Source organism: Eurytemora carolleeae, unplaced genomic scaffold (assembly GCF_000591075.1).
Source record: "Eurytemora carolleeae unplaced genomic scaffold, Eaff_2.0 scaffold1021, whole genome shotgun sequence".
NCBI lineage: Eukaryota > Metazoa > Arthropoda > Copepoda > Calanoida > Temoridae > Eurytemora > Eurytemora carolleeae.
Genome location: NW_019396999.1, coordinates 194,192 through 220,031, shown reverse-complemented (window position 1 = coordinate 220,031; position 25,840 = coordinate 194,192). Strand labels below are relative to the sequence as shown.

General features: G+C 30.3%; 1 protein-coding gene across 1 annotated transcript; it reads left to right on the top strand.

The window, feature by feature from the left end:
- The first annotated feature begins 1,623 nt into the window (after window positions 1-1,623).
- Window positions 1,624-22,431, top strand: LOC111710927 (methyl farnesoate epoxidase). The gene is made up of 22 exons (XM_023485133.1): window positions 1,624-1,693; window positions 3,284-3,374; window positions 4,086-4,128; window positions 4,969-5,013; window positions 5,713-5,766; window positions 7,123-7,227; window positions 9,331-9,420; window positions 9,944-10,048; window positions 10,661-10,684; window positions 11,789-11,819; window positions 12,874-12,972; window positions 13,340-13,419; window positions 15,096-15,191; window positions 15,637-15,688; window positions 16,230-16,318; window positions 17,940-17,982; window positions 18,921-18,993; window positions 19,732-19,768; window positions 19,825-19,886; window positions 20,147-20,182; window positions 21,105-21,175; window positions 22,326-22,431. The coding sequence occupies exons 1-22, from the start codon at window positions 1,633-1,635 to the stop codon at window positions 22,373-22,375; spliced, it is 1,437 nt and encodes a 478-aa protein (XP_023340901.1). The 5' UTR covers window positions 1,624-1,632; the 3' UTR covers window positions 22,376-22,431.
- Window positions 22,432-25,840: the final 3,409 nt, after the last annotated feature.

Genomic DNA, 25,840 nt, shown 5'->3' with positions numbered 1-25,840 from the left:
TATTTTTTTTTTATTGTAGTTCAAATTCACATGTTCAATTTATTTAAAAGTCCCCCCCCCCCTCTCCTCCCTTTGTTGCGTCTTTTAGGTTGCTTAATAATAACTAAGTCTGCAAAAGTAAAGCTTCTGGTGTAGTTAATAGAAAAAGTAAAATTCTGATTTTAGTCAATTCCCTTTCGTAAAAATATGAAGGATGTTTTCTAGCTGAACACTGAATTTCAAAATATGTTACCATCTTATATTCTTTTCTGAAATTTACATTCGTACTCAATAATTCCAGAAGCCTAATTATATATATATATTTCGTATTGTGTAATAGTATACACGTTATCAGTTTACCTTTGGCTTCTACAGTAGACAGATGTGATCAGCTGATTTTTCATTACTAACTACAGAGCGTCCCATAGCATATTAGATTATCTCCAAGTTTCAACGTCAAAATAAACCCATAATACTAGAAAACCCTATCATTTTCCGCAAGAAAATTCTTATATTAACCTTATTCAATTTTTCAAAATGATTCATTCTTCTTAAATTTTCTGATTAGTCCCGAAAATCGTAATTTAGACCGATTGACGATCTAATATGATGTGGGCCACCCTGTATACCTGCTCATTCTGAGATATGTAATGTATATGTTATACAGAGTATACAGAGCGTCCTAAGCTTTAACGCCAAACTAAGCACATAATACTCGAAAAACCTAGTATTTTCTACAAGAAAGCTTTTAAAAAAACCTTTTACGTTTTTTAAAATGATTCATTGTTTTTAAATTTTCTGATTTGTCCCTCAAATCACAATTTTGGGTTATACACGATCTAATATGATTATGTAATTTAAAATGTTTTCCATGCCAAATAGCAATGCCCTAATTACAACGGTACCCTTGAAACCCTGATCTGCTTGATCAGCTCTGCTGAACAAATCCTTTTTTAAAGCCACTGAGAAACCTTTTTCTTTAAAATAACCTTGTTATAATACATCCCTTTTGCAGGCAATAAGGGTAACCATGTGATTACATAAATCAAGCCAATTTTTTTTTACCAATTACATTGCAATCTGTTTTAAAATAAAGTTTATCTAATTCTAAACAGATAATAAATTTAAGCAATTCTAATGTCAAATCACGTAAAAAAACCCAAGTTTTTGGTGATGGAAATGCATAAAAAGTCCTATGATCATTTTAAATTAAAGAAAAGACTGCATTCTATGGCTTCTTATTGAACCCAATTGAGGCGTCGGGTTTTGCGTATAAATCCCAATGCCTACTCTTTATATTACACAGCTCTTTGAATCAAGCTAAAATGATCGAACCCTTAAATCTTAGCAATCTAAATTTATACTTGTACACCTTTTATATAAAAAATTGTAATTGTAAATATTGCTACTTTCGACAGTATAAAAGTTTTAAATAATTGAAGGAACCACCATCACGTTGCAAAGATGTTAGGATTAGAAAATTAGAATTAGAAATTGGATACCATAACAAGATATAAGGCTCGTTATTTCAATTTATTCTTTATAAACCAGTCCAGCAATGCTTTCAACAAATATTAACTTTTTTGGTATTCTAACAAAAGCTTAAAGAGTTTTTGAAATTTGGTCTTAACATTTTGAAGTTTCAGACTTACAATGATTTTACAAGCAGTGGCCATTATCCTTCTCTGTATTTGGTTGTATAAGAAAAATTCAGGTAACGTCTCTCTGCAGTGTTCTAGATAAAATAAAACTGAATTATTTTTACAGCGATAACAGTAAAACTCTGGAATAGAAAGGTGACTTTTAGACTCAAGCTATGACTTAAAATAGTCCAATGAACATAAAACACATCAATTGTGCATGTAAACAGACCAATAAAGAAAATAAATAAGTTACTGGTAAAACTATTTGGTATTTGCTCTGTAACAATATCTATTTCACTTAATTATTGCTTTAATGTCCTTTGCTATTTCACAGACGACAGGTAGGGAAATAAGCTATTATATAGTTTGGTAAATTTTAGGTATTCGGGGCCCTAACTATTAAGTATTTATAAACTATGAGAAACAATAGCAATGTCGAAGGTTAGTTCAAAAAGAAGTAATTTTACTTAAGAACCTTACTTTCGCTTTAGAGGCGGGCCAACTTGACCTATAATTACTCTAATGTTACGGACCGAATAAACATTATTTGTGTCTTGTACACATTTTTAAAATACATTTAATCAGGGGTGTAATTAGGGGGGGGGGTGGTAAAATCTCGCCCTTATATCAAAAGCCATTATTATCTATACATTCTGCTGAATATTTATTACAACTCCGGTTTACAGTATTTTTTATACTTTTCGTATACAAAAATATGTATAAATTCCATATATGAACGAAAACAACGTGTCTGTCCAATTTATATAAAAAAGTTTTAAAAAATAGCATATATTTAAAAATGTTTTAATTCGATTTGTCTCAAGTCAAAATTTACAGACTTTAAACAGATTCAAAATTTCGAAATTTATTATAGACTCGAATTCGATCAGGAATGTTCCTTATACAAAAAATGTATTTTGAAAATGGCAAGAAATCCCCATAACTTTCTGATGGATGCATTGTCAACATTTTCTGTCAGTTCCTTAGAGTTAAATCTAATTTAATCCTTTAAAACTAAATTCCTAGATTTATTTTGGTTCATTTTCTGCCAACTACAGTTTATATTGTTTGCTCAGTGAAGAAGAAATTGTTTTCTTTTTACAAACATACAAACAACACATTTAAACACCTTGAATTTAGGAAAGAAAACATCTATCTTTGATCCACATGATTACTTAAAAAAGTAAAACACTATTCAATCTATTTTATAAAATTCAAAAAAAGACAAATTAAAATTTTTGCGGATTTGTTGGTTTTGATTGTGAGTTTTGAAAATTAAAAATTGTTTTTGCCCGTTGTCGTGCATAGAGAGCTGGCCTCCCCCCTCTGCGTATGTCATAATAATTTCAATACAATTTTAGACTTCAAAACCAATTTTAAAACACTTAAAATAATTTAGTCTTAAAATATATTGCAAAGGGGGCAACGCATTCAAGTTTTTCCCTCGCAAATGTCGTCTTCCTTTTAAATTATCAAGCAATCGTTTTTTCTTCGAGATATAGTAAAGGTGTAGGCTCTTCACACACTATACACCGGGTGTCGGTGAAACCATTCTCTAGGATATTTAAGGTTCCACAACATGTGTTAGTTCTGATAGGTTAGGTTTTTTTCACGTTTATTGAACATAAAAGAAATATATTTTTTTAAGTTGTATGTTTTAGACAGTGTTCCTGGTCCACCAATACTTCCTTTCTGTGGTTCTGCTCCGTTCCTTCTTCTTTTTGATACAAAGATGATATCATATCCTTACAGGTGGGACTTCCCTTTTATATACAGGTTGGACTAGCCTTTTTTATACAGGTTGGATTAGCCTATTAAATACAGGTGGGACTACCCTATAAATACAGGTAGGACTATTCTATTGATATAGGTAGGACTACCCTGTATAGGTGGTACTGCCTTTTTAATACAGTTAGGACTACCCTATTAATACAGGTGGGACTACCCTATGAATACAGGTTGGACTACCCTATTAAATACAAGTGGGACTACCCTATTAATACAAGTGTGACTACCCAATTAATATAGGTGCGACTACCCTATTAATATACAGGTGAGACTACCCTAATAATATACAGGTAGGACTACCCTATTAATACCTGCATTCTGTTCTAAGATACTACTGGGCCTACCATTTACAATAAAACTTATCCTATTAATTAAGAATAAGAAAAACTTATTCAAATCTGTAAAAAGTTTATTTCTGAAGTTGTATGTATGTTTTATTGTATAGAATGATGCACAAAGTTGTATGCAAGTTTTATTGTATATAATGATGTATACAAAGTTGTATGTATGTTTTATTGTATAGAATGATGTACATAGTTGTATGTATGTTTTATTGTATAGAATGATGTACAAAGTTGTATGTATGTTTTATTGTATAGAATGATGTACAAAGTTGTTTGTATGTTTTATTGTATAGAATGATGTACAAAGTTGTATGTATGTTTTATTGTATAGAATGATGTACAAAGTTGCTCAGAAATACGGGAACGTTATGAAGGTAAAATTAAAAGGACTGTCAGCGTTATTCAAAGTGACTCTCAATGCAAAGATGATAATATCAGATTTACAACCTTATAACGTATGAATTAAATATCAATGTTTATAGCTTTGAGAACTGATTATTTTAATTGTCTACAAAAGTGACTTTCGCATTTCAACTGCAATTCAACATATGAATGGCATAAGGTAGAAAAAGGACAACGTCTTTCTTATTATTGATCATATAACGGTTTCAAAGGTACCGTTGTGAATCGGGCATTTCCATCTTTGCATAAAGTCACTAGAAAATGACGTTTAAACCCATTAAACATGTTCAAAGAAAATATAATTTTCATCAAATTTTTTTAAAATTTAAAATGTGGCAGATGGAACACAAACGCCCCCATCTTGAAAATAATAGCAAATTGACTGCATTGCCTAGTGAATAAAGTTAGGTATCCTCTAAAATACTTGTTTGAAACATTCGAGGATATTTGGCTTTTTAGGGGCTCGACAAAAATCTATGTTTAATTTTTGTTTTTTTTAAAAACCGTTCAAACTTGTGTCAAAATTTAAAAAAATAGAATACTTCTCCGACCTTTGAGGACTACCAACTGAGACCCTTCTGGAAAGCCAAACTCTCTTAAACGTTTTGTAAACTTCATTTAGTTAATAACCTTAGGCAGAGAAACATTTTAGCATAATGTAAAAAAACTAACCTATCGAGCAAACAAACTTGAAATAGGGTAAACATACATCTCAGATTTGTCATGTTGCATTTCAAAAATAAAGAAAAACGTGTAATGTTTAAAAAAGAAAGGAAACTATGGAAACATGAAACTTAAACCTGATTTCCTAGGTTGGTCTTGGTATGCAGGATTGGTATGTTCTCTCGAGTTTTGAGGTATTATACTTGTATCTATATAATAAAGCTCTCGTTCATTACGTCAAATTAAAAGTTAAAATATTATATTATTTTTCATCTTTACAACTCCTTCTATTCAGGGCCGGACAGGTTCCAACATTTTCTAGCCGTTTCGTTAACAGTTAGTTCCAACCGTTAAAAAAAATTCAGGAAGTCGTTATTTTTATAGGTTAAACTGGAACGTTCGTTTCAGGAACAATATTTTTCGTTTTTTAAGTAACCGTTAGTTAACGATCTCAATTTCATTAACGGCGTTAACAGTTTATCTTTTTCGTCAATGTCATTAACCGTTTATAGAAATTGAAAGTTTCATGCAAATGCCGTTTTTTACAAACAAATTCGTTTTGTTTTAGTTTTCAACCATTACATTTTTTTTCTAAAACGCCTATCCCGTTTGGATAACAATTAAAAATTAAAAGTTTTACTGTTCCTCTTCCGTTAATTTTTTAAAAATCTCCGTTTCGTTAAAGGAACTTTGCCCATCCCTACTCTTAATAAAATTTCAAAAATGTTTTGAATTTCAAAAAAGTTTTGAATTTCAGAAATGTTTTAAATTTTAATTTATAATATGTAATAGATTAAACTAGCTTTGCCTGCAAGTATTTCCGGTTAGCGGTGAAAAAGTGGTATTTTCTAAATCAATAAATGTAATTATTTATTATTAATTTTTTTCTCCAGGAGATTCAGGAGTTTTCAATGACAGACTTTTCCGTCTCTCATCTTCCATCCAAGGTTCTTAATCGTAAATATAATTAAAATATTTATAGAAACTACGATGTAAGATAAGCATTCTTAATTTTTATTTTCTCCTCTAAAGTTATTTCGTTTTTCTATTATAGGGTAGGAATAAAATATATATTTTAGATTTAGGATTCCCTTAAAATCGGTTTTTGCAACAAGTTTGTATGACAGTATTACAGTAGACAGTATACAGTATACAGTAGACAGTAGACAGTAGACAATAGACAGTAGACAGTAGACAATAGACAATAGACAGTAGACAGTAGACAGTAGACAGTAGACAGTAGACAGTAGACAGTAGACAGTAGACAGTAGACAGTAGACAGTAGACAGTAGACAGTAGACAGTAGATAGTAGATAGTAGACAGTAGCCAGTAGACAGTAGAAAGTAGAAAAGAAGACAGTAGACACTAGAAAGTAGACAGTAGACAGTAGACAGTAGATAGTAGAAAAGAAGACAGTAGACACTAGACAGTAGACAGTTTTAATTGAATTTATAAATTTAAAAAAAGCAAACAAATTAGTTAAGTTTTATATCTTAAATGTTTGCTCTGATGTTGCTGCATTACTTTTGTCTAGTAATTGTTTATTTATTAAAAATTATACTTAAAGAGACTTGAATTGAGACTTTGATTGAGCCTCCATGCAAAGATGACAATGCCTGATTCACAATGATACCTTTGAAACCTTTATCTGATTAGTAATGTGATAGATATTTTCTTTTATAAAGCATTACAAGCCTTTAATTCAGATCATTTCTCTAAGCTTTCCTGAAGTAGAAATGCGCAAGTCACTTTTATACAGAAACCACAATTGAAATCTGTTTTCAAATTTTTAATAGAGAATCACAATCATTCCTTGGAAGGTCAATTGAAATTACACTTACAGTCTCTGAAATCATTATTAACTATGTCGAGCTCAGCTATCTTTTTTAGCTAGAACTATTTAAGAATTCTCTAATTTTTCTTTGCTGAATTGAGGTGCTTTATTTTGAATACTTTAAAGAATTTAAAGACTTTTGACTTTCGAGACTTAGAGACTTTCAAGATTTTAGACTTCTTTCGATGCTTTAGACTTTCAGGACTTAAGCCTTTTGAGTCTTTAGACTTCCAAGACATTAGGCATTTGAGACTTTATACTTTTAAAAATTTAGACTTTCGAGACTTCAGACACTCGAGACTCTTTCAAGACTTTAGACTTTCGAGTCTCAATCTTTATTGGTGACCCTGTTAAATCTGAAATTTCAGTTGGTTGAGATAATTTTTAAATCCACACTTACACAAACGATTTTTTTTTTGCTTTTCGTATTTTAGAGTGTGACACATTTATATATTCCAATTGATTTAGACATTTGACGAATTGTACTCGTTTGACCGGCCCCTGGGCATTATATTCCCTGACGGAGCACTCTGGAAGGATCAGAGAAAATTCGGAGTCAAAACTCTCCGGCAGGTATTAAAAGGACTGTACACGTAATTTCGAGTGATCATCCATTTAAAAAAAAATGTTCATGTTCAATTTACAACGATGCTATTTAAACATTGAGAAAAATATCGTTATTTTCTCTATGAAAAAGATTTTAATTTCTCACACTTTCCTCTTTCTTCTTCAGCGGTATCCTCCAGTTACTTTAATATAGCACCCACTGTTAAAAATAATCAAATTATCAGATTTAAAAAAAATATTTCATTCCTTTTAATATATCAAGTTTCCTTGTGACACATAATGCATGAAGGTCATCTTAAATTAATTCTGACCCATTATCCTCCTCTTCCCGACCCCCTGTAACAATACCTAAAATTATTAGATAGCTGTAATAATCATCAACTCTTCAGTGTAAACCAATTAATTTATTCTTAAATTTTCTAATCCCTAATCTTTTCAACATGATGGTATAAATCTTTGATATTTCCTACACCGATGATTATATGATCTAAATAATTCATAGTTTGAGATATCTTTAAGATCCACGATATTGGTTTACAAAGATTCAGGGATTTGAAAATAAAAGACTCAATATCTGGAGAACCAATATCTCCCCCCCCCACTTCCTCTCTCTTTTTTTCTACAAGAAAAAGTTATCTTTGACGTTTTGTGTGGGAAGAAAGTGATAACAAAGATTTGGCTTCACTTCATTATAATTTGCCAGCATTTTTTCGAGATCAAAATTTTAAAAAAAAAATCTATTCATTCGAGAGAGAGATTGGCTAGGTATTGTAAAGTTCGAAAATTTGCTCTTTGAAAATCTCAAAGATGGATAATTCTGGAGGCTATAACTCTTTAGACTCAATTTTTTTATTTTATACAAAAACCCAGACAAAAAAGTAACAAAAAGTAAAAAAGACTTTGCAACTAACTCAAATTTTCTAATCAATTTATCTGATGGCGTAAAACTTTTATATTTCAAACTTATTGATTTGACAGAATTCATAATTTGAAACATCTAAGGTCTCCAACATTGGGTTGATAAGATATAGGAATTAGAAAATCAGAATTTGTGGCAAATACTTAATTCCTTTGTTTATTAATCTTTTAAACTTGCAAGATAGTTCTGCAGTTAAGTCCTTGAGGCAAAGAGAATTTCTAAAACTTAAAGTTCCGACAACTTATAGACATAGAGAATAGAATATATAGAGAGGAATTAAAAGAATCTCTCGGTATGAATTTTGTAAGTCCCTTTCAGCCTGAAAGGGAGTTCAACGTGTACAAATCATGTAAATGTTCACAAATTATATGCAGTAGAGTACATTAATGCAGTATATGTTCCCTAGACTATTCATTTCAATTTCGAATTTTTTAAACTGTTAATTAAACTTTATAATGAATAGTTGAATAAAAACATCATTTGATTTATAGTTATAACGGAAAATCATCTTTTGTAAAGTGGAAGGCATAGAGTCTATGTGAAATGATCATTGGTCAATTATGAAACCAGCCTATTTCATAATTTGGTTCTCTTTTAACAATAATTTTAGATTTTCTATGAAATGATATTCCAGGGCCCAACAGGTTATATAGCATAAATATGTGAATAACCTGCAGTATGGAAACATTACAACAAAATGGCCGTTTTACACTTTTTTCCAGTAAATTCCTCTCTATATATTATATTCTCTATGCTTATAGATTATTAGTATTATTTTGCTAAATATTTTGCTACAGGGTGTCCCAATAAACATGGGAATTCAGTGACGAATTCGATATCGTCTTTTTAAATAATTCTTTGATTTACTGAGAAAGCTGTAATCTGTATGAGTTTCGTCTGCTATGTTCACAAATTTTGTTTGTTTATGTTTTGACTTTATACGGGTACTTAGTAAAACAAGAAAATTGCAGTATACAAACAGAGTAAACTTGTCCGTCTTCACTGTTCCTCTTGCGGAGTTATTATAGACACATCTTTACAGTATTTTAGCCTTTTCATAAAATAAACTCTAGCAGACATAATAATATTGTGGCTTTTGAAATAAGGTATTACAATGCTAATTCATAACAAAGACGATATCAAATTCGTCACTGAATTCCCATGTTTTTTGGGACACCCTGTATCTCTAGTTGGGAGTGGGTAAATCCAGCCTAGAAGATAAGATGGTTCTAGAATCCAGTAAACTAGTTCAATATATGAATCAGCTCATCAATGGAAAGGTAATCATCAATCATAGAAATTTAACCCTGAAAAAATACTTCTAAACTCACAGAAAAGTGAATATTTCTTTTCTATATAAAAAAAATTGGGCTTCAACTTTTCTTTTTGCAAGCAAGAAAAATCCCATTTAAAGGGACTGTCAGCGTAATTCATTGACTCTCCATTTAAAGAAGGGCTTACTTGATTAACAAAATTAACCTGTCAGTGTAAAATCATTCCTGTTTTTTCAGACAGAAAAACGACGATATCTTTCTCATAAATGCTCAGATAAAGGTTTTAGAGGATGTTATCTAAAGTCCAGCTTTTTAAACGAGGAGTGAATAGAATTTACTTCACAGTCCCTTTAAAACGTTGAATTTAGTTGGATTTTTACTAATTCTACAATACAATTTAGCCAAAAAAAAACAGAAATAAGACGTTGACATGTTGCGCGAGAGATCGCTACCTGTGGATCACTGTGAAACTGTAATGTTTAGTGGAAAACAATGCATCAAAATCAGAAAAAAAAGAATATTTGTTAAGAGCGGTGTTGTGGCCATGTCGGACTTTTTTGATCTTCCTTCCCTCAATATTATATGGGGGTTGATCAACTCTTCCAGGTTCGAATATACAGATCAAAAACTTAAGGCAGGACTTAGCAATAATCATAGATAATAAAGCTATTCCCTCATATATATATATATATATATATATATATATATATAACTATAAAGCAATAATCAGAACAGCTTCTCAGTTTTTATATATATATATATATATATATGTATGTATATATTATATATGTAAGCTTTAGATGGCCAAACGGCTGGACCCAAATGGGTTGCCATTTTTTAGTGTTTTAGGCAGTACCCTATGGGGGAAGATAGGCTACAAAAATGAGTCACTTTTGAAGAGAAACCGCAATCGAAAACAATCCATTTTCCAATTATAAAAATTAATAAATAACTAATTATTAATTAATATTAATTAATGGGAGCATACCTGAGATACTACTTTATACAAAATTTCATATATATAGATTTTTTGACACAGTTTTTTATTAATTTCTCGAGACAGGAACAGCAGGTAGATGTCTTAAACGTAGCGTTTTATCTTACACCCCCTTTCATTTTTCCTTAACGTGTCCCTTTAAAGGCAGCTTTTATTTCCTTTAATCACTTTTCCCACTGAAACTTTTTTTTACTAATTATTAGTAATTTTTACACAAACCCGATCATATTATTGCTTCAAATCGTTCAGGAACAAATTCAACTAATCAACAAGGAAAATTAAATAAATCAGTTCTCAGGTTTTACCAAATTTAGCACGTATTTGTGCTTTTAGTTTGTAATTTGTAGTACATGGTTTTCAAACTATGTTTTTACTTTTTATTGAAAAAGTAATAAAATGTATCAAAACACGTTCATGGAGATTCAGGAGACGTAAAATTATTTCCGGTTTTTACTACAGTGGTATGAAACTCGTCTAACAGCAAACATATCGACACATTCTGCTGTCACAATTTTGTAGTTGCATCATGAATTCATTTCGTTGATTTCTTCTCTATCATTTCTTTCTTTAAAAGACTAATACTTTAATTTTAAATGGTTTTTTATTTAAAAATGGCCTTCTGTTCATGCACCCGATTCATAACGGTGCTCTTAGAACCTTTATCAGATCAATATTGTGCAAGAAATTGCCATTTTCCTGGCTTACAATGTGTTTAATTCTCCTATTTATTTAGAAACAATGGTTTAAATTACCCCATCAAGCATATCTTCTTAAATCTTGCTGTTAGGAACCGTTGTGAATCGTATCTGCTGACTTATAAATGGAGGATCACTTAAAATTACGTCTACACTCTACAGTCTCTTTAAGCGTGCCATGAAAAAAATTTCTGATCGAACTGTACATATATTATATTATAATAAAAGGGTAAACTGGTTAACCTAACATTTCTTATAGTAGCTTAATATTTAGGGGTTGCACTGTATTTGAAGGTAAATGAAGTCGAAATGCATTATATACTGTGCAATTAATTAGTTTGAAAAGTTTCTTCTGACTCTTAAGTTAATATAATTTTAGCTTGTAATACCTTCATTCCATTGAAACACTGTAATATTAAAATGCAAAAAAACAAAAAGGAATAAATCTTTGCCACAAAGTTATGCATAAAACCCCTATTTTCAACCCAATGTCTTAGATATTAGATATTTCAAACTATGAATTCGGTTAGGTCAAACAATCTAAGCTAGAAATATCAAAGTTTTATAGCATCAGATTGCAAAGATATGAGGATTTGAAAAATTTAGTTGGTGGCAAAGACTCAATTCCTTTGTTTAAGAGTAAATAAACATTTTTTTTACTGTGATTTATTTTCAATTTTAGTTTACTATGGAGAGTACAATTGGGCCTTTAGGTAAAAATTTTTATTAAACCTCAAAAACTCTGAAAAATTTAATCGATCCTTTATTTGGTAATAATGCTAAATTTAAGAGTGACCCACTCTCAAACAATTTTAAATTTTTATGTAATAAAATTTGTTGGAGCACCGGCATCAAATTCAGAATCATTCGTTCAAGTTTTGTTGAATGATTCTGCTAAGGTGAATTTGATGCTCCAACAAATTTTTTTAAATGAAAATTTGAAATGTCTTAGAGTGCAAAAAACAGAGAATAATCTTGACTTGAAAATGTGCTCTAATCTTTAGTTTTTAATTTTTGAAGGGGTCGTTTAAGTCACATTTTGTCGTTGGATGCTTGTGTTTGGCCTGAAACTATGTCGAATGTCCAAAATTTCCTTTCTGTTAACTTTCAAAAATCTAAAAAAAACAGAGAAAAAAAAATAAATATCCTGAGAAATTATAATAATACATACTTAATTAGATTACTTTATGTTTATCTTTCAAAATATTTCTTTAATACCATGCAAAAAAATTGCCTATATCTGGTGTTCGTAACCATGGGACCAGGATTGCTTCAACCTCTCCTTACAGGTTTCTCTTCTTACAATTCTGGTTTAAGGACTGCGTATACACTTTGGAATACAGAAAGCCCACAAGAAAAATCTACAGGGGTTCAGATGTATGTAAATATTTTTTTTTTCTGAAACAATATTGGATGGCTGAAGTTAAAAGAGAGATTTTTGAATATTTGACATAGTTGTTCATAGTTGTACAAATTTGTACATAGTTGTAAATAGTTGTACACCAAACAGAAGACTAGTAAGACAAAAACCATTAAAAGGGCTTAAAAACAGGACACCCTGTAGGTAGATTTTTTTCTCCATTTTTACATATTTTTAATTCATGAGAAAACAAAACAAAAATTGCCGATTTTCATGTTTTTATTATTTGATTTAAAAAAACATTAAATCGAAAATTACTTTAATTTGGGGGGGTCTTCTGAGGTACCGCAAAAAAATTTAACTCAATCATGACCCAGCATGTAAATTCTACGATCTGAATATTACAGTTGCGATGAGATCCTTGAAATATGTTCCTCCCTTCTCATTTATTTACTCCGATATCAAGAATAATATGGATAAATTCAAACTATTTATCAGAAACCTAGGTAACTATACCCACATACATCCAGACTGCTATGAAAGATCCTTTTGAAAAGTACCTAACATCTTCAGAATTTTTGTAATTCCTATGATTTCTGGTCCTCACTGTAATTAAGTTAAATTAGTCTACAGGGTTACCCAAAAGAAAAAGCCTGTAAAGACAACTTGAAAGTTTTAAAATATGATAATTTTAAAGCTAAATTTATACTTATACCTAGAATATAGTCTTTTCATGACATACTTAATAATTTCACAACAAAAGAAAGACTTTTACAGCAGCAGGAAATCATTAATATAAAGAAACAAACAGTATGAATTTCGTACAGTCGTCTCTGAAGTCTCAACCTAGATAAATTTGTATTTAATTTTTAGTGAACTCGGAAACAGAGAGGTTCCGTGAAGATGAAGAACTGAAGGGTTATATAGATGCATTCTTAACGGAGAAAAACAAGGTAATATTTAATATCATCGAGAGAGAAAACATCTTAAAAGGACAGCTAACGTAATTTAAACTGACCCTCTACTCTTATTTCGCGAAATTTTTGTTTTTTCTCTTGAAACAGATAACAGCGAAATTTCTCGAAAAAACGAAAAATGCAAAATTTTCGCGAAACGATTAGCTCTTTTTTGCTAGAAACCATAGCTTTACCTAGCTCAGCTACCCATCACTATTTATTACCTCCAAGCTGAGCTACAAGAAGGAGAAAAATAACAAATACCCCTTGGTCTCATTTATGACGAAAAAAATACTATTTTTTTCGTTTGTTTTCCCTGGTTTGTTTTCCTCATGTTTTCTCGTATTGTTTTACATATATTTGATTTCCGGCTCAATTTCATGTATGTTGGGTTTACCAGTAAATATAAGGAAAAACAATAAAGTCTACAAAAAAACATGATTATTTAGATTAGTATGCTTACGGGTTAAAAGTTTTCCAAAGTTTTGTTCATATATATTTATGTAAATACTCTAAGAACAAATACACCCAACTGTAATTGTAGAAAAGAGGTTTTGTCTTCTACGGGGAGAATATTTGTCAAAGTCAATTATATATAGAGCTGAAGTAATATCAAAAATTTGTATAATAAAGCTCTTCACTCATATATATTTATTTGTATATATATAATTTGTTGAGGGAACCATGGGTGCCCGGGCAGTAACATATACTTAAAAAATTAACATTTTTTTTAAAAATAAAACTTTTTTTTCAAAATTAAATTTTAAAAAATTGCATGGGGAACGCCGGGCACTTCAGCTAGTATATAATATATTTTATAAATGTTAGCAATAGTTGGCCAAACGGATGGACCAAATGAGCTGAATTTTTTGTTTGAGGGAACCTTTGAGTTAGTTGAATCGTTATTTACGTAATTTTTCCATAACAAGATTGTAAATTTGTCAGTTATCAAAAACAGTTTGGAATTAAATAATATATATATATATATATATATATGTATAAAAACAGTGATCATATATTTATAATTCTAGATATAATTGAAATTTCTCGACTTTTAGAGAAAAGTAAAGAAATTTTTATAAAATTTATAGGACGCTTGAAAGACCGCCATCGCTGTTTCTAAAAGAGTCCTAACTTTTAAATTTATTAAGCTCATGTTAAAATGCACATTTTTAGAAAGCCATCAAAAAAAATTATTTTTTAAATTTTCCGACCTTTTATTGGGGATAATTAAAACCCTGTAGCACCCTGAACATTAAAGTTAGCGGTATCATTTATTTATCTTTAATGAACTGCCCTTGAATATTTGGCATTGAAAATGTATTGCAATTCCACAGGGGAAGGAGGGGCTAAACAAAAATTTAGACCCCCCCCCCCTGGCCTTTAATGGGTTAATTTATGATAAGTATCTTTCATTTATTATCAAATCATCTACTTTTATCTGTAAAAATTGACATTGATTAAAAATCTGTGTTTCCATTTATCAAATTAAGGGGATTTATTTTACAAAACATTTGTAAAACTGTTTATATGGTTATTATGTGTACTCATATTTACACTGTTCACTGTACACTGTACACTGTACACTGTACACTGTACACTGTACACTGTACACTGTACACTGTACACTGTACACTGTACACTGTACACTGTACACTGTACACGGTACACAGTACACTGTTCTCTGTACAGGTGGAAGCGGTACAATGAGCAAGACATTAGCCTACGCTGTTCTGTACTGTACACTCTATCCTCAAGTGGCGGAGAAGGTATTCCCGCATTTTTAATAAATTTATTTCAAAAAGGGAACTTGCCACAAACACTGATTTTAAATCCATATATTTCTGCTGAGCTGCTAGTTGATATCCGATGTTATAGACCTTAAATATTTTAAACTATTGTTTCTGTTGAATTAAAGAGTTTGAAATATCACAGGTTTACCACTGCATAAGTTTAACTAGAAGGGGATTTTTTATTTGGCGTACCGTCCCGTCTTGCTTGTTTGTGTACCGTACTGTAAATGTACAGCTTGCTCTAGTAGGTTCGAAGTCGGCCCGGCACTTGAAATGAACCGGAGTTTCCAGTGCTACATTTAGGTTACAAAGATATAATATAGGGATTATAAAATTTGAGTTTATGGTAAGAACCTAGTTATTTTGTTCAAATAGTTTAAAATAAATCCTTCAAGGCACCCTACTTTGTTCTTCTTAATAGGTAGTGAAAGAATTGGACGAACATACATCACATCTTCCAGTTATAACACTCGGTATGTTAAAAACTCGTCTAATTTGTGACTTTCTCCAATAAGAGTTTATTTTCTGAAGTCGAAAAAAAAATGTCTTCCAACATTGCGTGAATAATTAATTGATTAATTGATTAATGATTCATTAATAAATTAATTTATTAAATTCTTGTTAAATTAATTGATAAATAGATTAATTGTTAAAACTTATCAATTGATTAATTAATTAATTGATTAATTGATTTATTAGTTAATAGATTGGTTGAAAATAAATTAATTGATTACCTGATTAATTGATTAATTGATTAATTAATTTATTGATTAATTGATAATTGATTAATTAATTTATTATTAAATTGATTAATTGATTAATTGATTAATTGATTAATTGATTAATTGATTAATTGATTAATTGATTAATTGATTAATTGATTAATTGATTAATTGATTAATTGATTAATTGATTAATTGATTAATAAATCAATAGATTAATTGATTAATTGATTAATCGATTAATTGATTAATTCATTAATTGATTAACTGATTAATTGATTGACTGATTAAGCATCAAGAAATGAGCTTGTATACACTGAGGCTACTATTACTGAGATCTCGAGGTTAGCCTCTGTTCTTCCCATTGCCCCTCCTCGGAAGGTATCTATCTATCTATATAAATTGTCTGTCTGTTTCTTTGTATTTCCGATCATAATGCATTAACCCATTGGCTAGCATCTATTAAGCCTTTGGAATTTTCTTAGTTTGTTTTAAGAATTGTAACTTTGTAAGTGGACTTTTACGGGGAATTTTTGATTTGTGGCAAATTCGGTTTTTTATAAAAAGTAATTTTTTGCTCCATTTTTTGAGTTTTGGAGGACATTACGCAAAAAATATGAATTCTCTCAATCTACAAGCTCTACAGTAGCAAATTCAGCGTAGCTCTTCTTCGCTAGGCAAATTGAAAAAAACTGAATGTAATCAGCTGTTCCTGGCCAGGAAGTTGAAAATGTAAGCCAGAAGAGCGTCATTTAGACAAGGAATAGAGTAGCAGACATTATGACGAGCTTGTATAGTAGAGAGAATTGATATATTATATCTCTGTTTGCTCCCTTCATATATTTGCCTTTATTGGTGAACTCAAGAATCATGTGGATGTGCTAAGCTTGGTTTTAAAGTTCTAAGGTTAAAGATTTTATAAGAAAAACTTATTTTCGGGGTAAAACTGGGTTCCAAAAGTATTGAAATTTTTACTTTTATCTTCCTTGTATAGTGGCTCAGGCTTCACTTTATTTTCCCGGCTGAACATTTTACTGTCCCGGCTGAACGTTTTACTCTCCCGGCTGAACATTTTACTGTCCCGGCTGAACATTTTACTGTCCCGGCTGAACATTTTACTGTCCCGGCTGAACGTTTTATTCTCCCGGCTGAACGTTTTATTGTCCTGGCTGAACACTCTACTGTCATGGCTGAACATCTTTTAGCCAGGGCTGCCTACCTTCACTAAGTACAATATATGAGAAATCTTTTGGTTTAGTTGTTTCCTCAATAGTTCGAATCATTAGGAATATTACACGGGCAGCCGTAGTACATTTTAATTACCGAGCCGGGTCAACCATTCTGGTCCCAGTTTGTACTGTATCGCCCGGACATTGGGTAAATAAAGAAGATACTTAAAAGGACTAGCCAGTGCAACAAGGTTGACGCGGTCAGACTTTAGGTTGAATTAAATCAACAATCTTCTGACAATTTTTTTTTTTTTTAAATATGGGCAAAATAAGAAATGCACTTGTTTCACCAGAAATGGTTTCATTGATCAAAAAAACTGCTGATATGCAAGAATTCTCATAAAAATGTTTTCTTCTTTTTCTATTTTCTATTTTCTTATATTTTATTGTAGAAGTTATCATTTCAAGGTTTGTCACGTTGTATTGCGCAGTAAATTTTTATCATATATTGTTGCAGAAATGAATATTTCAGTAATACGTAGTAAAAAGTTATCTTGTTCGTATTACAAACTTGTAATTAACTTTTTTGCACGAATTGTATTTCCTTATAAGAATTGTGCACTTATTTCACATAAAAATGATTTTATTATAATTATTTAATATTACTTTACAGTTATGTGAATATTACGTTACTAAGGGTTCCCAAGATCAATTTTGCGTAGAAAACATCCAGAGCGCAGCATTGTATCGTAAATTGATGCAATGATGTTCATTTCAAGGTGTTTTGCACAGAAAATATTTATCTTTTTTATTTATATTTTTTATTTTTCTAGACAACAGGAGATATAAAAGTTGGAAAATATACACTTCCAAAAGGTAATTTGTTTTTCCTACATTTTTTAAGCAATTGAGTATTTGCTCCAAATATTAATTTTCTAAATCTTTGAAACCTGATATTTCAAACTTGATTATTTAATCTCTATAGCTTTTCAGCCTGATATTCCAAACTTAGATTACTTAATCTTAAAGAATTCATAGTTTGAAGTATCAAAGGAGTACGGCATTGTGTTGCAAAGATATAGGGATTAGACAATTTAACTTTGCGGCAAAAACTCAGTTACTTGGGTTTGTTTCCTTGTCAAACAACGAAACTGAATGGCGTAAATTTTGTTTGCCTACCATGCCTACTGCCTACTCACCCCCACTGATGGTTTCTAAATGTAAAAGTGATAACTTGTGACGCAAAAATATGTCATTAAATTTTAGAGATCTATCAACGTTTTTAAAAAATTCAGCAAAATTTTCAGTTTTACAATTACAAAGAAAAATAGCCGTTTAAAGAGAAAAGCTTAAACTGTTGCAAGATAAGGAGCGCTTCGCTTTCCGACTGAATTCCTAGTTTTTATAAAGCTCTTCTGATGTTTTAGAATATGTTTCTAGAGGTCGGGGGGATCTTCTGTATAATCTGAAACTTAACTTGATTTTTATCACGAAATATTTGATATGAAACGACAAATTGTTCATTATCTGTGAAAAACTGCTGATTTGTATATTATCGATCTTTTATTGGTCAAGAGCAGATTTTTGAAAGTTTCCGAGTTCGGAATTTTAGAGGATTAATAATCAAATTTCAGGCAGAAAAGTAATGTTATCTCATTTATCCTTGATCAGACAAAGGTTTTAAAGTTACCAATGCGAATTGAACAAGCCATGCACTCTATTTACGGAGGACATAGTACCTATACAGACCCCTTAGAAATACCATAGAATTTATAATCAACAAATTTTTTGTTTAAATTTTAATTTTTGTTCAGGAAGTTTAGTTCAGATGAATTTGTACGCTATGCATAGAAATATTGAACACTGGGGGGATCCAGAAGTTTTTAGGTGAATTTATCTACACATAGATCTAGACTTTCATGAAACGTTACAGGATCATTTTTCAAGATTGGGTTGACTTTAAAGTGCGTCAACGCCTTGTCCTTTAATTTTACCATACTTTCTGATTTGAACTGTTTAGTAGCCCTAGATATCTACACTTGTTTGAAGCTTCAGATTTTCAGAAGTAATTGGCAAAATTATCGTCGATTTTTGCATGAGTGCTTGCAACCTTTATAGCATTGTGTGTCCTCTCAATGTTTTTGCATTTCTATCAAATCAACTTCACCCCGGACTAACCAGAGTTAGAGGCATTCGGTTTCTTCTATTTTAAATCCTACGCGTTTTCGTTTATATTTTAACAATCTTTAAACTTACGAATTTGTTTTTTATATGCTTTTTATTCCAAATGTATATGCCAGCAAAAAAGTATTCAAGAACGAATTGGCTCAAACAATATGTTTAATAGGAGAAATTGTAATCGAAAGTCATAGCTTTCTGGAATATTGACAGAACCGATAAATCCACGTGACTTGGATACAGTTGTCGTCATATATATAAAGACATTGAAGACGAGTTTCGATTAAAATTTTTGATTTCTACCAAGCTTTCAATTAGATGGCTACTCATAAACATGGAAAGAAAGCGAAGCTGTAATCAAAACTTAAATGTAAAAGTCGTCTTCATTGTATTGATTCAAAAAATTATTATATTTATTTTGTTTGTTTTATATTTATTTTGTTTTAGACCAGAGAGGTTTTTGAAAGACGGTAAATTTGTGCAGGTATTAGCCAAAAAATAGTTTTACGTTTTTTTCCACAAACAAAATTATCATTTCAGGACGAATGGGTTCAGCCGTTCGGGTATGGGAAGCGTAAATGTATAGGAGAGTCAGTTGCAAGGAAAGCTCACTATATCGATCTTATCCAATTTTTTTATCAGTTTTCTCCTCTTTATATTTATGATAGAGGCTGCTAGGCTTTCAAGTACTATTATTTCAAGAAAGTACTATTATAAAAAATTAAATAGGGGAAACAATTATTAAAGTTTTGCTAAGAATAATGATGATTCAGATTAAAGTTAACATTTTAAAATTATCATGTCTTACCGATTAATAGATAAGCTGATTTGATAAAAAACCTGATTGATTGATTGCTTTTAGAAACAATACCTTTCTGATGTTCTCTAATATGATGAGGTAATTAAAATAAGAGAAATTGAAATAAAAGAAATTGAAATAAGAGAAATGAGTGTCATTTAAACTTTATAAATGGATGGAGAGTCATTTAAACTTTATAAATGGATGGAGAGACATTTAAACTTTATAAATGGATGGAGAGTCATTTAAACTTTATAAATTAATGGAGAGACATTTAAACTTTATAAACGGATGGAGAGACATTTAAACTTTGTAAATGGATGGAGAGTCATTTAAACTTTATAAATGGATGGAGGAGAGTCATTTAAACTTTATAAATGGATGGAGAGTCATTTAAACTTTATAAATTGATGGAGAGACATTTAAACTTTATAAATGGATGGAGAGACATTTAAACTTTACAAATGGATGGAGAGTCATTTGAACTTTATAAATGGATGGAGAGTCATTTAAACTTTATAAATGGATGGAGAGTCATTTAAACTTTATAAATGGATGGAGAGTCATTTAAACTTTATAATTGGATGGAGAGTCATTTAAACTTTATAAATGGATGGGGGAGAGTCATTTAAACTTTATAAATGGATGGAGAGTCATTTAAACTTTATACATGGATGGAGGAGAGTCATTTAAACTTTATAAATGGATTGAGATTCATTTAAATTTTATAAATGGATGGAGGAGAGTCATTTAAACTTTATAAATGGATGGAGAGTCTTTTTAAATTTATAAATGGATGGAGAGTAATTTAAACTTTATAAATAGATGGAGAGTCATTTAAAATTTATAAATGGATGGAGAGTCATTTAAACTTTTCAGATGGATGGAGAGTAATTTAAAATTTATAAACGGATGGAGGGTAATTTAAACTTATGTCACAGTTCCTTAATAGAACTTACAGACAAGGCAATTCAATATCTTTATGAAGAAGAATGATATTTTCTAAACTTTTTATTTTTAGAAATTTCAAATTTTCTCCTTCCCCCTCCCATCCTCTCCCATCTACTGAACCAGTGGGAGGACTAACAATAGGTAAACTTTTCATATTTGGAAACATTCCCTTTAGCTTGAATTTTAACAATTCTAAGCAAAGAAAAAGAATTGAGTCTTTGCCACAAACTCGTATTTTCTAATCCTGATATCTTTGCACCCCAATGTCATAGATATTTTTAACTATGAATTCTGTGGCAATTATCTTATTTTTTACTATTTCTTTTTTCTTTTAATCCATTAGTTAGAGTGGAAAATAATTAAAGGTATTGAATCTTTGCAACAAACTCGGATTTGTAATCCCTATATTTTGCAATCCAATGTTGACATGAACTATTTCAAACTATGAATTATGTTAGATCAAATCAGCTAAGTTTTAAATATCAATAGTCTACACAAAAATAGTGGGATTTGTACATTTGAATTTGTGGTAAAAACTCAGTTCCTTTGTATTGGATAGCCTGTTAGTGAATAGTTTAAAATTTTATTAAAAAATATTTGAGTAAAAGAATTTTTTAAAGAAAATAAACTGCAAAAAGTCTTTAATATCTAAGACAGTGTATTGGAAGAAGGCATTCAAAACTATTCACCAAGTCTCATGTTTCGTGAAACCCCCTGTACTAAACTTGAAATCCAATGGACAAACTTTAAAAATACGAATTTAACTTAGATATCTAAATCCTGGCTCTGTTTGTTTCTAAAATATTTATTTATAAACTTTGTAGATGCTATTTGCAGTAAAAATCAGAAACAAAAATTTTAACGATTTTGTTTTTTTTTCTTTAATTTTATTAAGATTTTGTATTTTTTTATAACGTTTTTCTGATAATGTTCAAAGAACAATTTATATATAAAAATTCAAAATTAAAAAATTCTAAATCATAATCTCCCATTATTTATCAAAAGAAGGAATAAATACGACAATCATCTGGTATTAGTGTACTACTGTATCATACATACATAAAAAGTTATTTACATATTTTAGAATGGAAAGGCTAAAATTAAGTATTCAGTATACAATCTTGGCCATGCGTCATCAATTCAATTTTAACTCTTCTTTTTGAAAAGCTATAGAGAAGAAATTTCGTATAAATTTTATATTTCCTAATGTCTAAATTGTGGTCAACTGTCATACTTAATGGGACACACTTTATTGCTTAAATTTTAAATATTTTGAATAAATGTTGTTTAGGGCCCCAGGAGTACTCGGTGCTGGTAGAATCCAAAGTGAATAAATACTAAAGTGGACCAAACTCATAGTTGGATGACGACATTTTATGTCCCAAGTATGTCTTTAGTCTATTTTTTCTAGTCTTTACTTTCCAAACGAAATCTTTTCATGAAATTATTTCCAAACCAAATTAAACCTTATGGCCCAACCTGTCGTCGTTCCCTTAGTCTGTTCCACTTTAGTATTTATTCACTTTGGGTAGAATCTAGATTATAGATGGAAGAATAGAAATGTCGTCTAAATGAACGACACAGGATTACCCAAAAAAAATTGAGACTTTTAAAAAACAGCTGTTCAGAATGTATTCGAACTTGATTCTTCATTTGCCAAATCATGAAATACATCATAAATAGAAAATTTTTATGGCTAAGCACATAATTCAAGTGCATAGGATCGGTATATTCCAAGAGTTCTATTAGTTTCAATAGTTTTGATAGTTTTAATAGTTTTGATAGTTTTGATAGTTTTATTAGTTTTAATAGTTTCAATAATTTCAATAGTTTCAATAGTTTCAATAGTTTCAATAGTTTTTTCAATAGTTTCAATAGTTTCAATAGTTTCAATAGTTTTTATAGTTTCGATAGTTTCAATAGTTATAATAGTTTACTATAAATATCTCATCTTCTATGGGTAACTCTTGTGTATTGCGACAGTCAGTAATGAGTCCAAAGTTTCATATTAAATTCCTCAAGTTTCGGTAGTTCCAAATTGTGGTCTGCCTTTCTTCGCGCTTTCAAGATTTCCACAATGCATATATTACATTTTGTTTAAATTTTTATTTAAGAAACAAGTCGTACCTCAAACATTATGTTTATTGTTTATTAGGTTTAAGAAAAAAAGTAATATTTTAGTTTTTGTTTTTATCTGGAAAAATGCATTTTGCTTTATTTTTAACTGAATGAAAAAGTATATCAAAGATATGTTTTCCAATTCCTAATTCAATAACTTAAACAAATTAACAAAACTTACAAAATTTACAACATTTCTTGGAAATGATTCTCTACGTCATAGATTTCATTAACAATTTAAATGGATTTAATTTGTCTCGAGTAAACAACTATTTAGGAATATGTATATCAAAGTCTTTGATGTATATAAGCCGAAGCCGTCTCTATAGCTTTATCATGTATATAATCTCAATGAGAAATATAATAAACTTTAAATCTTAGATCTTCGACTAGGTGAGAATTAAAAATTAAATCTTCTGTTTTTGGGTTTAATCAGAAAAATAAAAAACCGCAGTTTGTAGTCTTTAGTTTATCATTAAAAAAGAATAAGAATGTCGTCTTACTTTTTCATCGTCTTTCCCCCAACAACGCCTTGGACCAAAAGATGTTATTATGTATCATTATAATATTGGAATAGCTAACTCAAAACAGTGGTAGGCGATTATATCAATATAAAAAAGAGGATTTTTGATTTTGATTTTGATATGTGAAACAGCATGGATACACATAAACACCGCAGTTAATAAAAGCTTTCAAATTTAAAAAACCTTCTCCTTGTTTACCTAAACTTCTAATTCGGAAAAAGCTTGCTAATAATCAATACTTGAACTAAAAAGTCGTCTTCATTTTATTGATATAATCGCCTACCACTGTAAGAAAAGAGTAATATTTTACAATGGAACGAAATGGTTTGCGCAATTCGCGCAATAAGGGATGTAAAATTAACAAAGAGTTAAGCCTTTTTTAGAAGCAAAAGAAACTATAAAAAAATGAAAATATTAAAGTCGGGTCCTAACCCNAATGAGCAGTTGTGTATAATAAATCTCTGATCTATAAAGATTAGAGCAGCAGAGGAACCAAAGAAAAACTCCGATTACGGGTCTAATATATACTGGAGCAAAAACTAGAATTTAATCAATTCCTTGTTCACGATTCGAGGTGTAGATCTGAATCTACAAACATAACTGTTACGCTTACAGGATGTCCCACGAAACATAGTTTGATTTGTGAACTTCAGTCGTCAACCTACATGTATGATTCTTGAAACAATAACAACAAACATATCTTTCCAAAATTCTGAACGAAAAATCGGCTTTTTCTCCGGCCACAGTTGTCTTTGAAAAGTAAAACTATTACCAATCGACAGCGAATAGGCTGTTTAGTTTACCCTAAAATTACCCAAATAAGTGAACGGTCCCTTTAACGTTTACTGCTATTACACTTCACAATACGTTGACGCTGGACGAAGATATAATGGGTGTCCCACATCATATTAGATCGTTTAATTTCGTTTTTCGAGACTAAATTAAAAGATGAATAGTATAAGGCTAATATAAAAATTTATGCTCAAAGTATTGTGTGCGTAATTTGGATCTATAGCTTGGAGATAATCCAATTTAAAATGGGACACTCTGTAAGCCTTAGCGATTTTTTGAAAACTAATTCCTTATAACAAACGATTTCGTTAAGGCTTAGCAAATTTGTTTCAGGGTCAATACTCACTATTTTTCACAATTTCTTGAAGAAAAAAATAATCAAATTATGAATTGTGTTAGACTTTAAAGAAGGCCAAGAACCCTGAATGTTTAAAACTGATGTCCAAATCTACTTTATTGACTAAGATTCAAACTCATTGTATTTTTTGTTTAGTTTTAGTTTTTTTTTAAATTTTTATATTTGAAGGAACCGAGTTTCTGTTAAAAATTCAAATCTTCTATCTCCTTTAAAAGAGTATAATTCCGTCGAATATCTAATTTTGATATTAAACCCTTTAAAGGATGGTGGTGTCAATCTATGTAAAATAACAAAAAATGTTTTCGGCTATTTTAGATTTTTTTACACGGACCTTTTAACCGTCCTGTAATCTACCCTTTGCGTTTAAAAAAAACTTTTAAATTACTGTAATTGAAATTATCACTTTTAATTGAGAAAAGCACTTCTACAGTTCAAATAAAGATATCTTGTATAATGTATTTTTCTGTAGTATAGTATATATATGTAGTCCTAAAATTTAGATTAAATGAATAAAGAAGTTTGCTTGCAACTGTCTGAGAATATAAAGAAGTTTTCTTGAAGGTTTACTGCAGGGGAATTACAAACCTGAGTTTTCAATTAGATCAATACGAGCTCGAACATATCCTGGTTTTGTTAAGGGTTTTAAATAAAACTGCATGAAAATATTATAGTTTTTTAAACCCACTCAAGGTACTAATGCAAGGAAAGTTATTTCAGAGGTGTACGCATTTTTTGTACTGCGGTGTACTGTCTTTGGGCGGTAATGTAAACACAAGACGGATGTCGAAGCCTGACATGGGATCCATCTTTCACATAAAAGATCAATGAAATATTCTGGTCATAGGAAACTATTATGTGAATTATCAAGATTATTAAAATTAAATGATTTTAACCTTCTCGGTACTAAACGAACACTGATGCATCTATTCTTGTTTACAAATTCCGCCCAGAGCCCAAAACTTAAGAAAGGGTATCGTTATGTAAACCAGTTTTAAAGCCCGGGTTTCACGAATG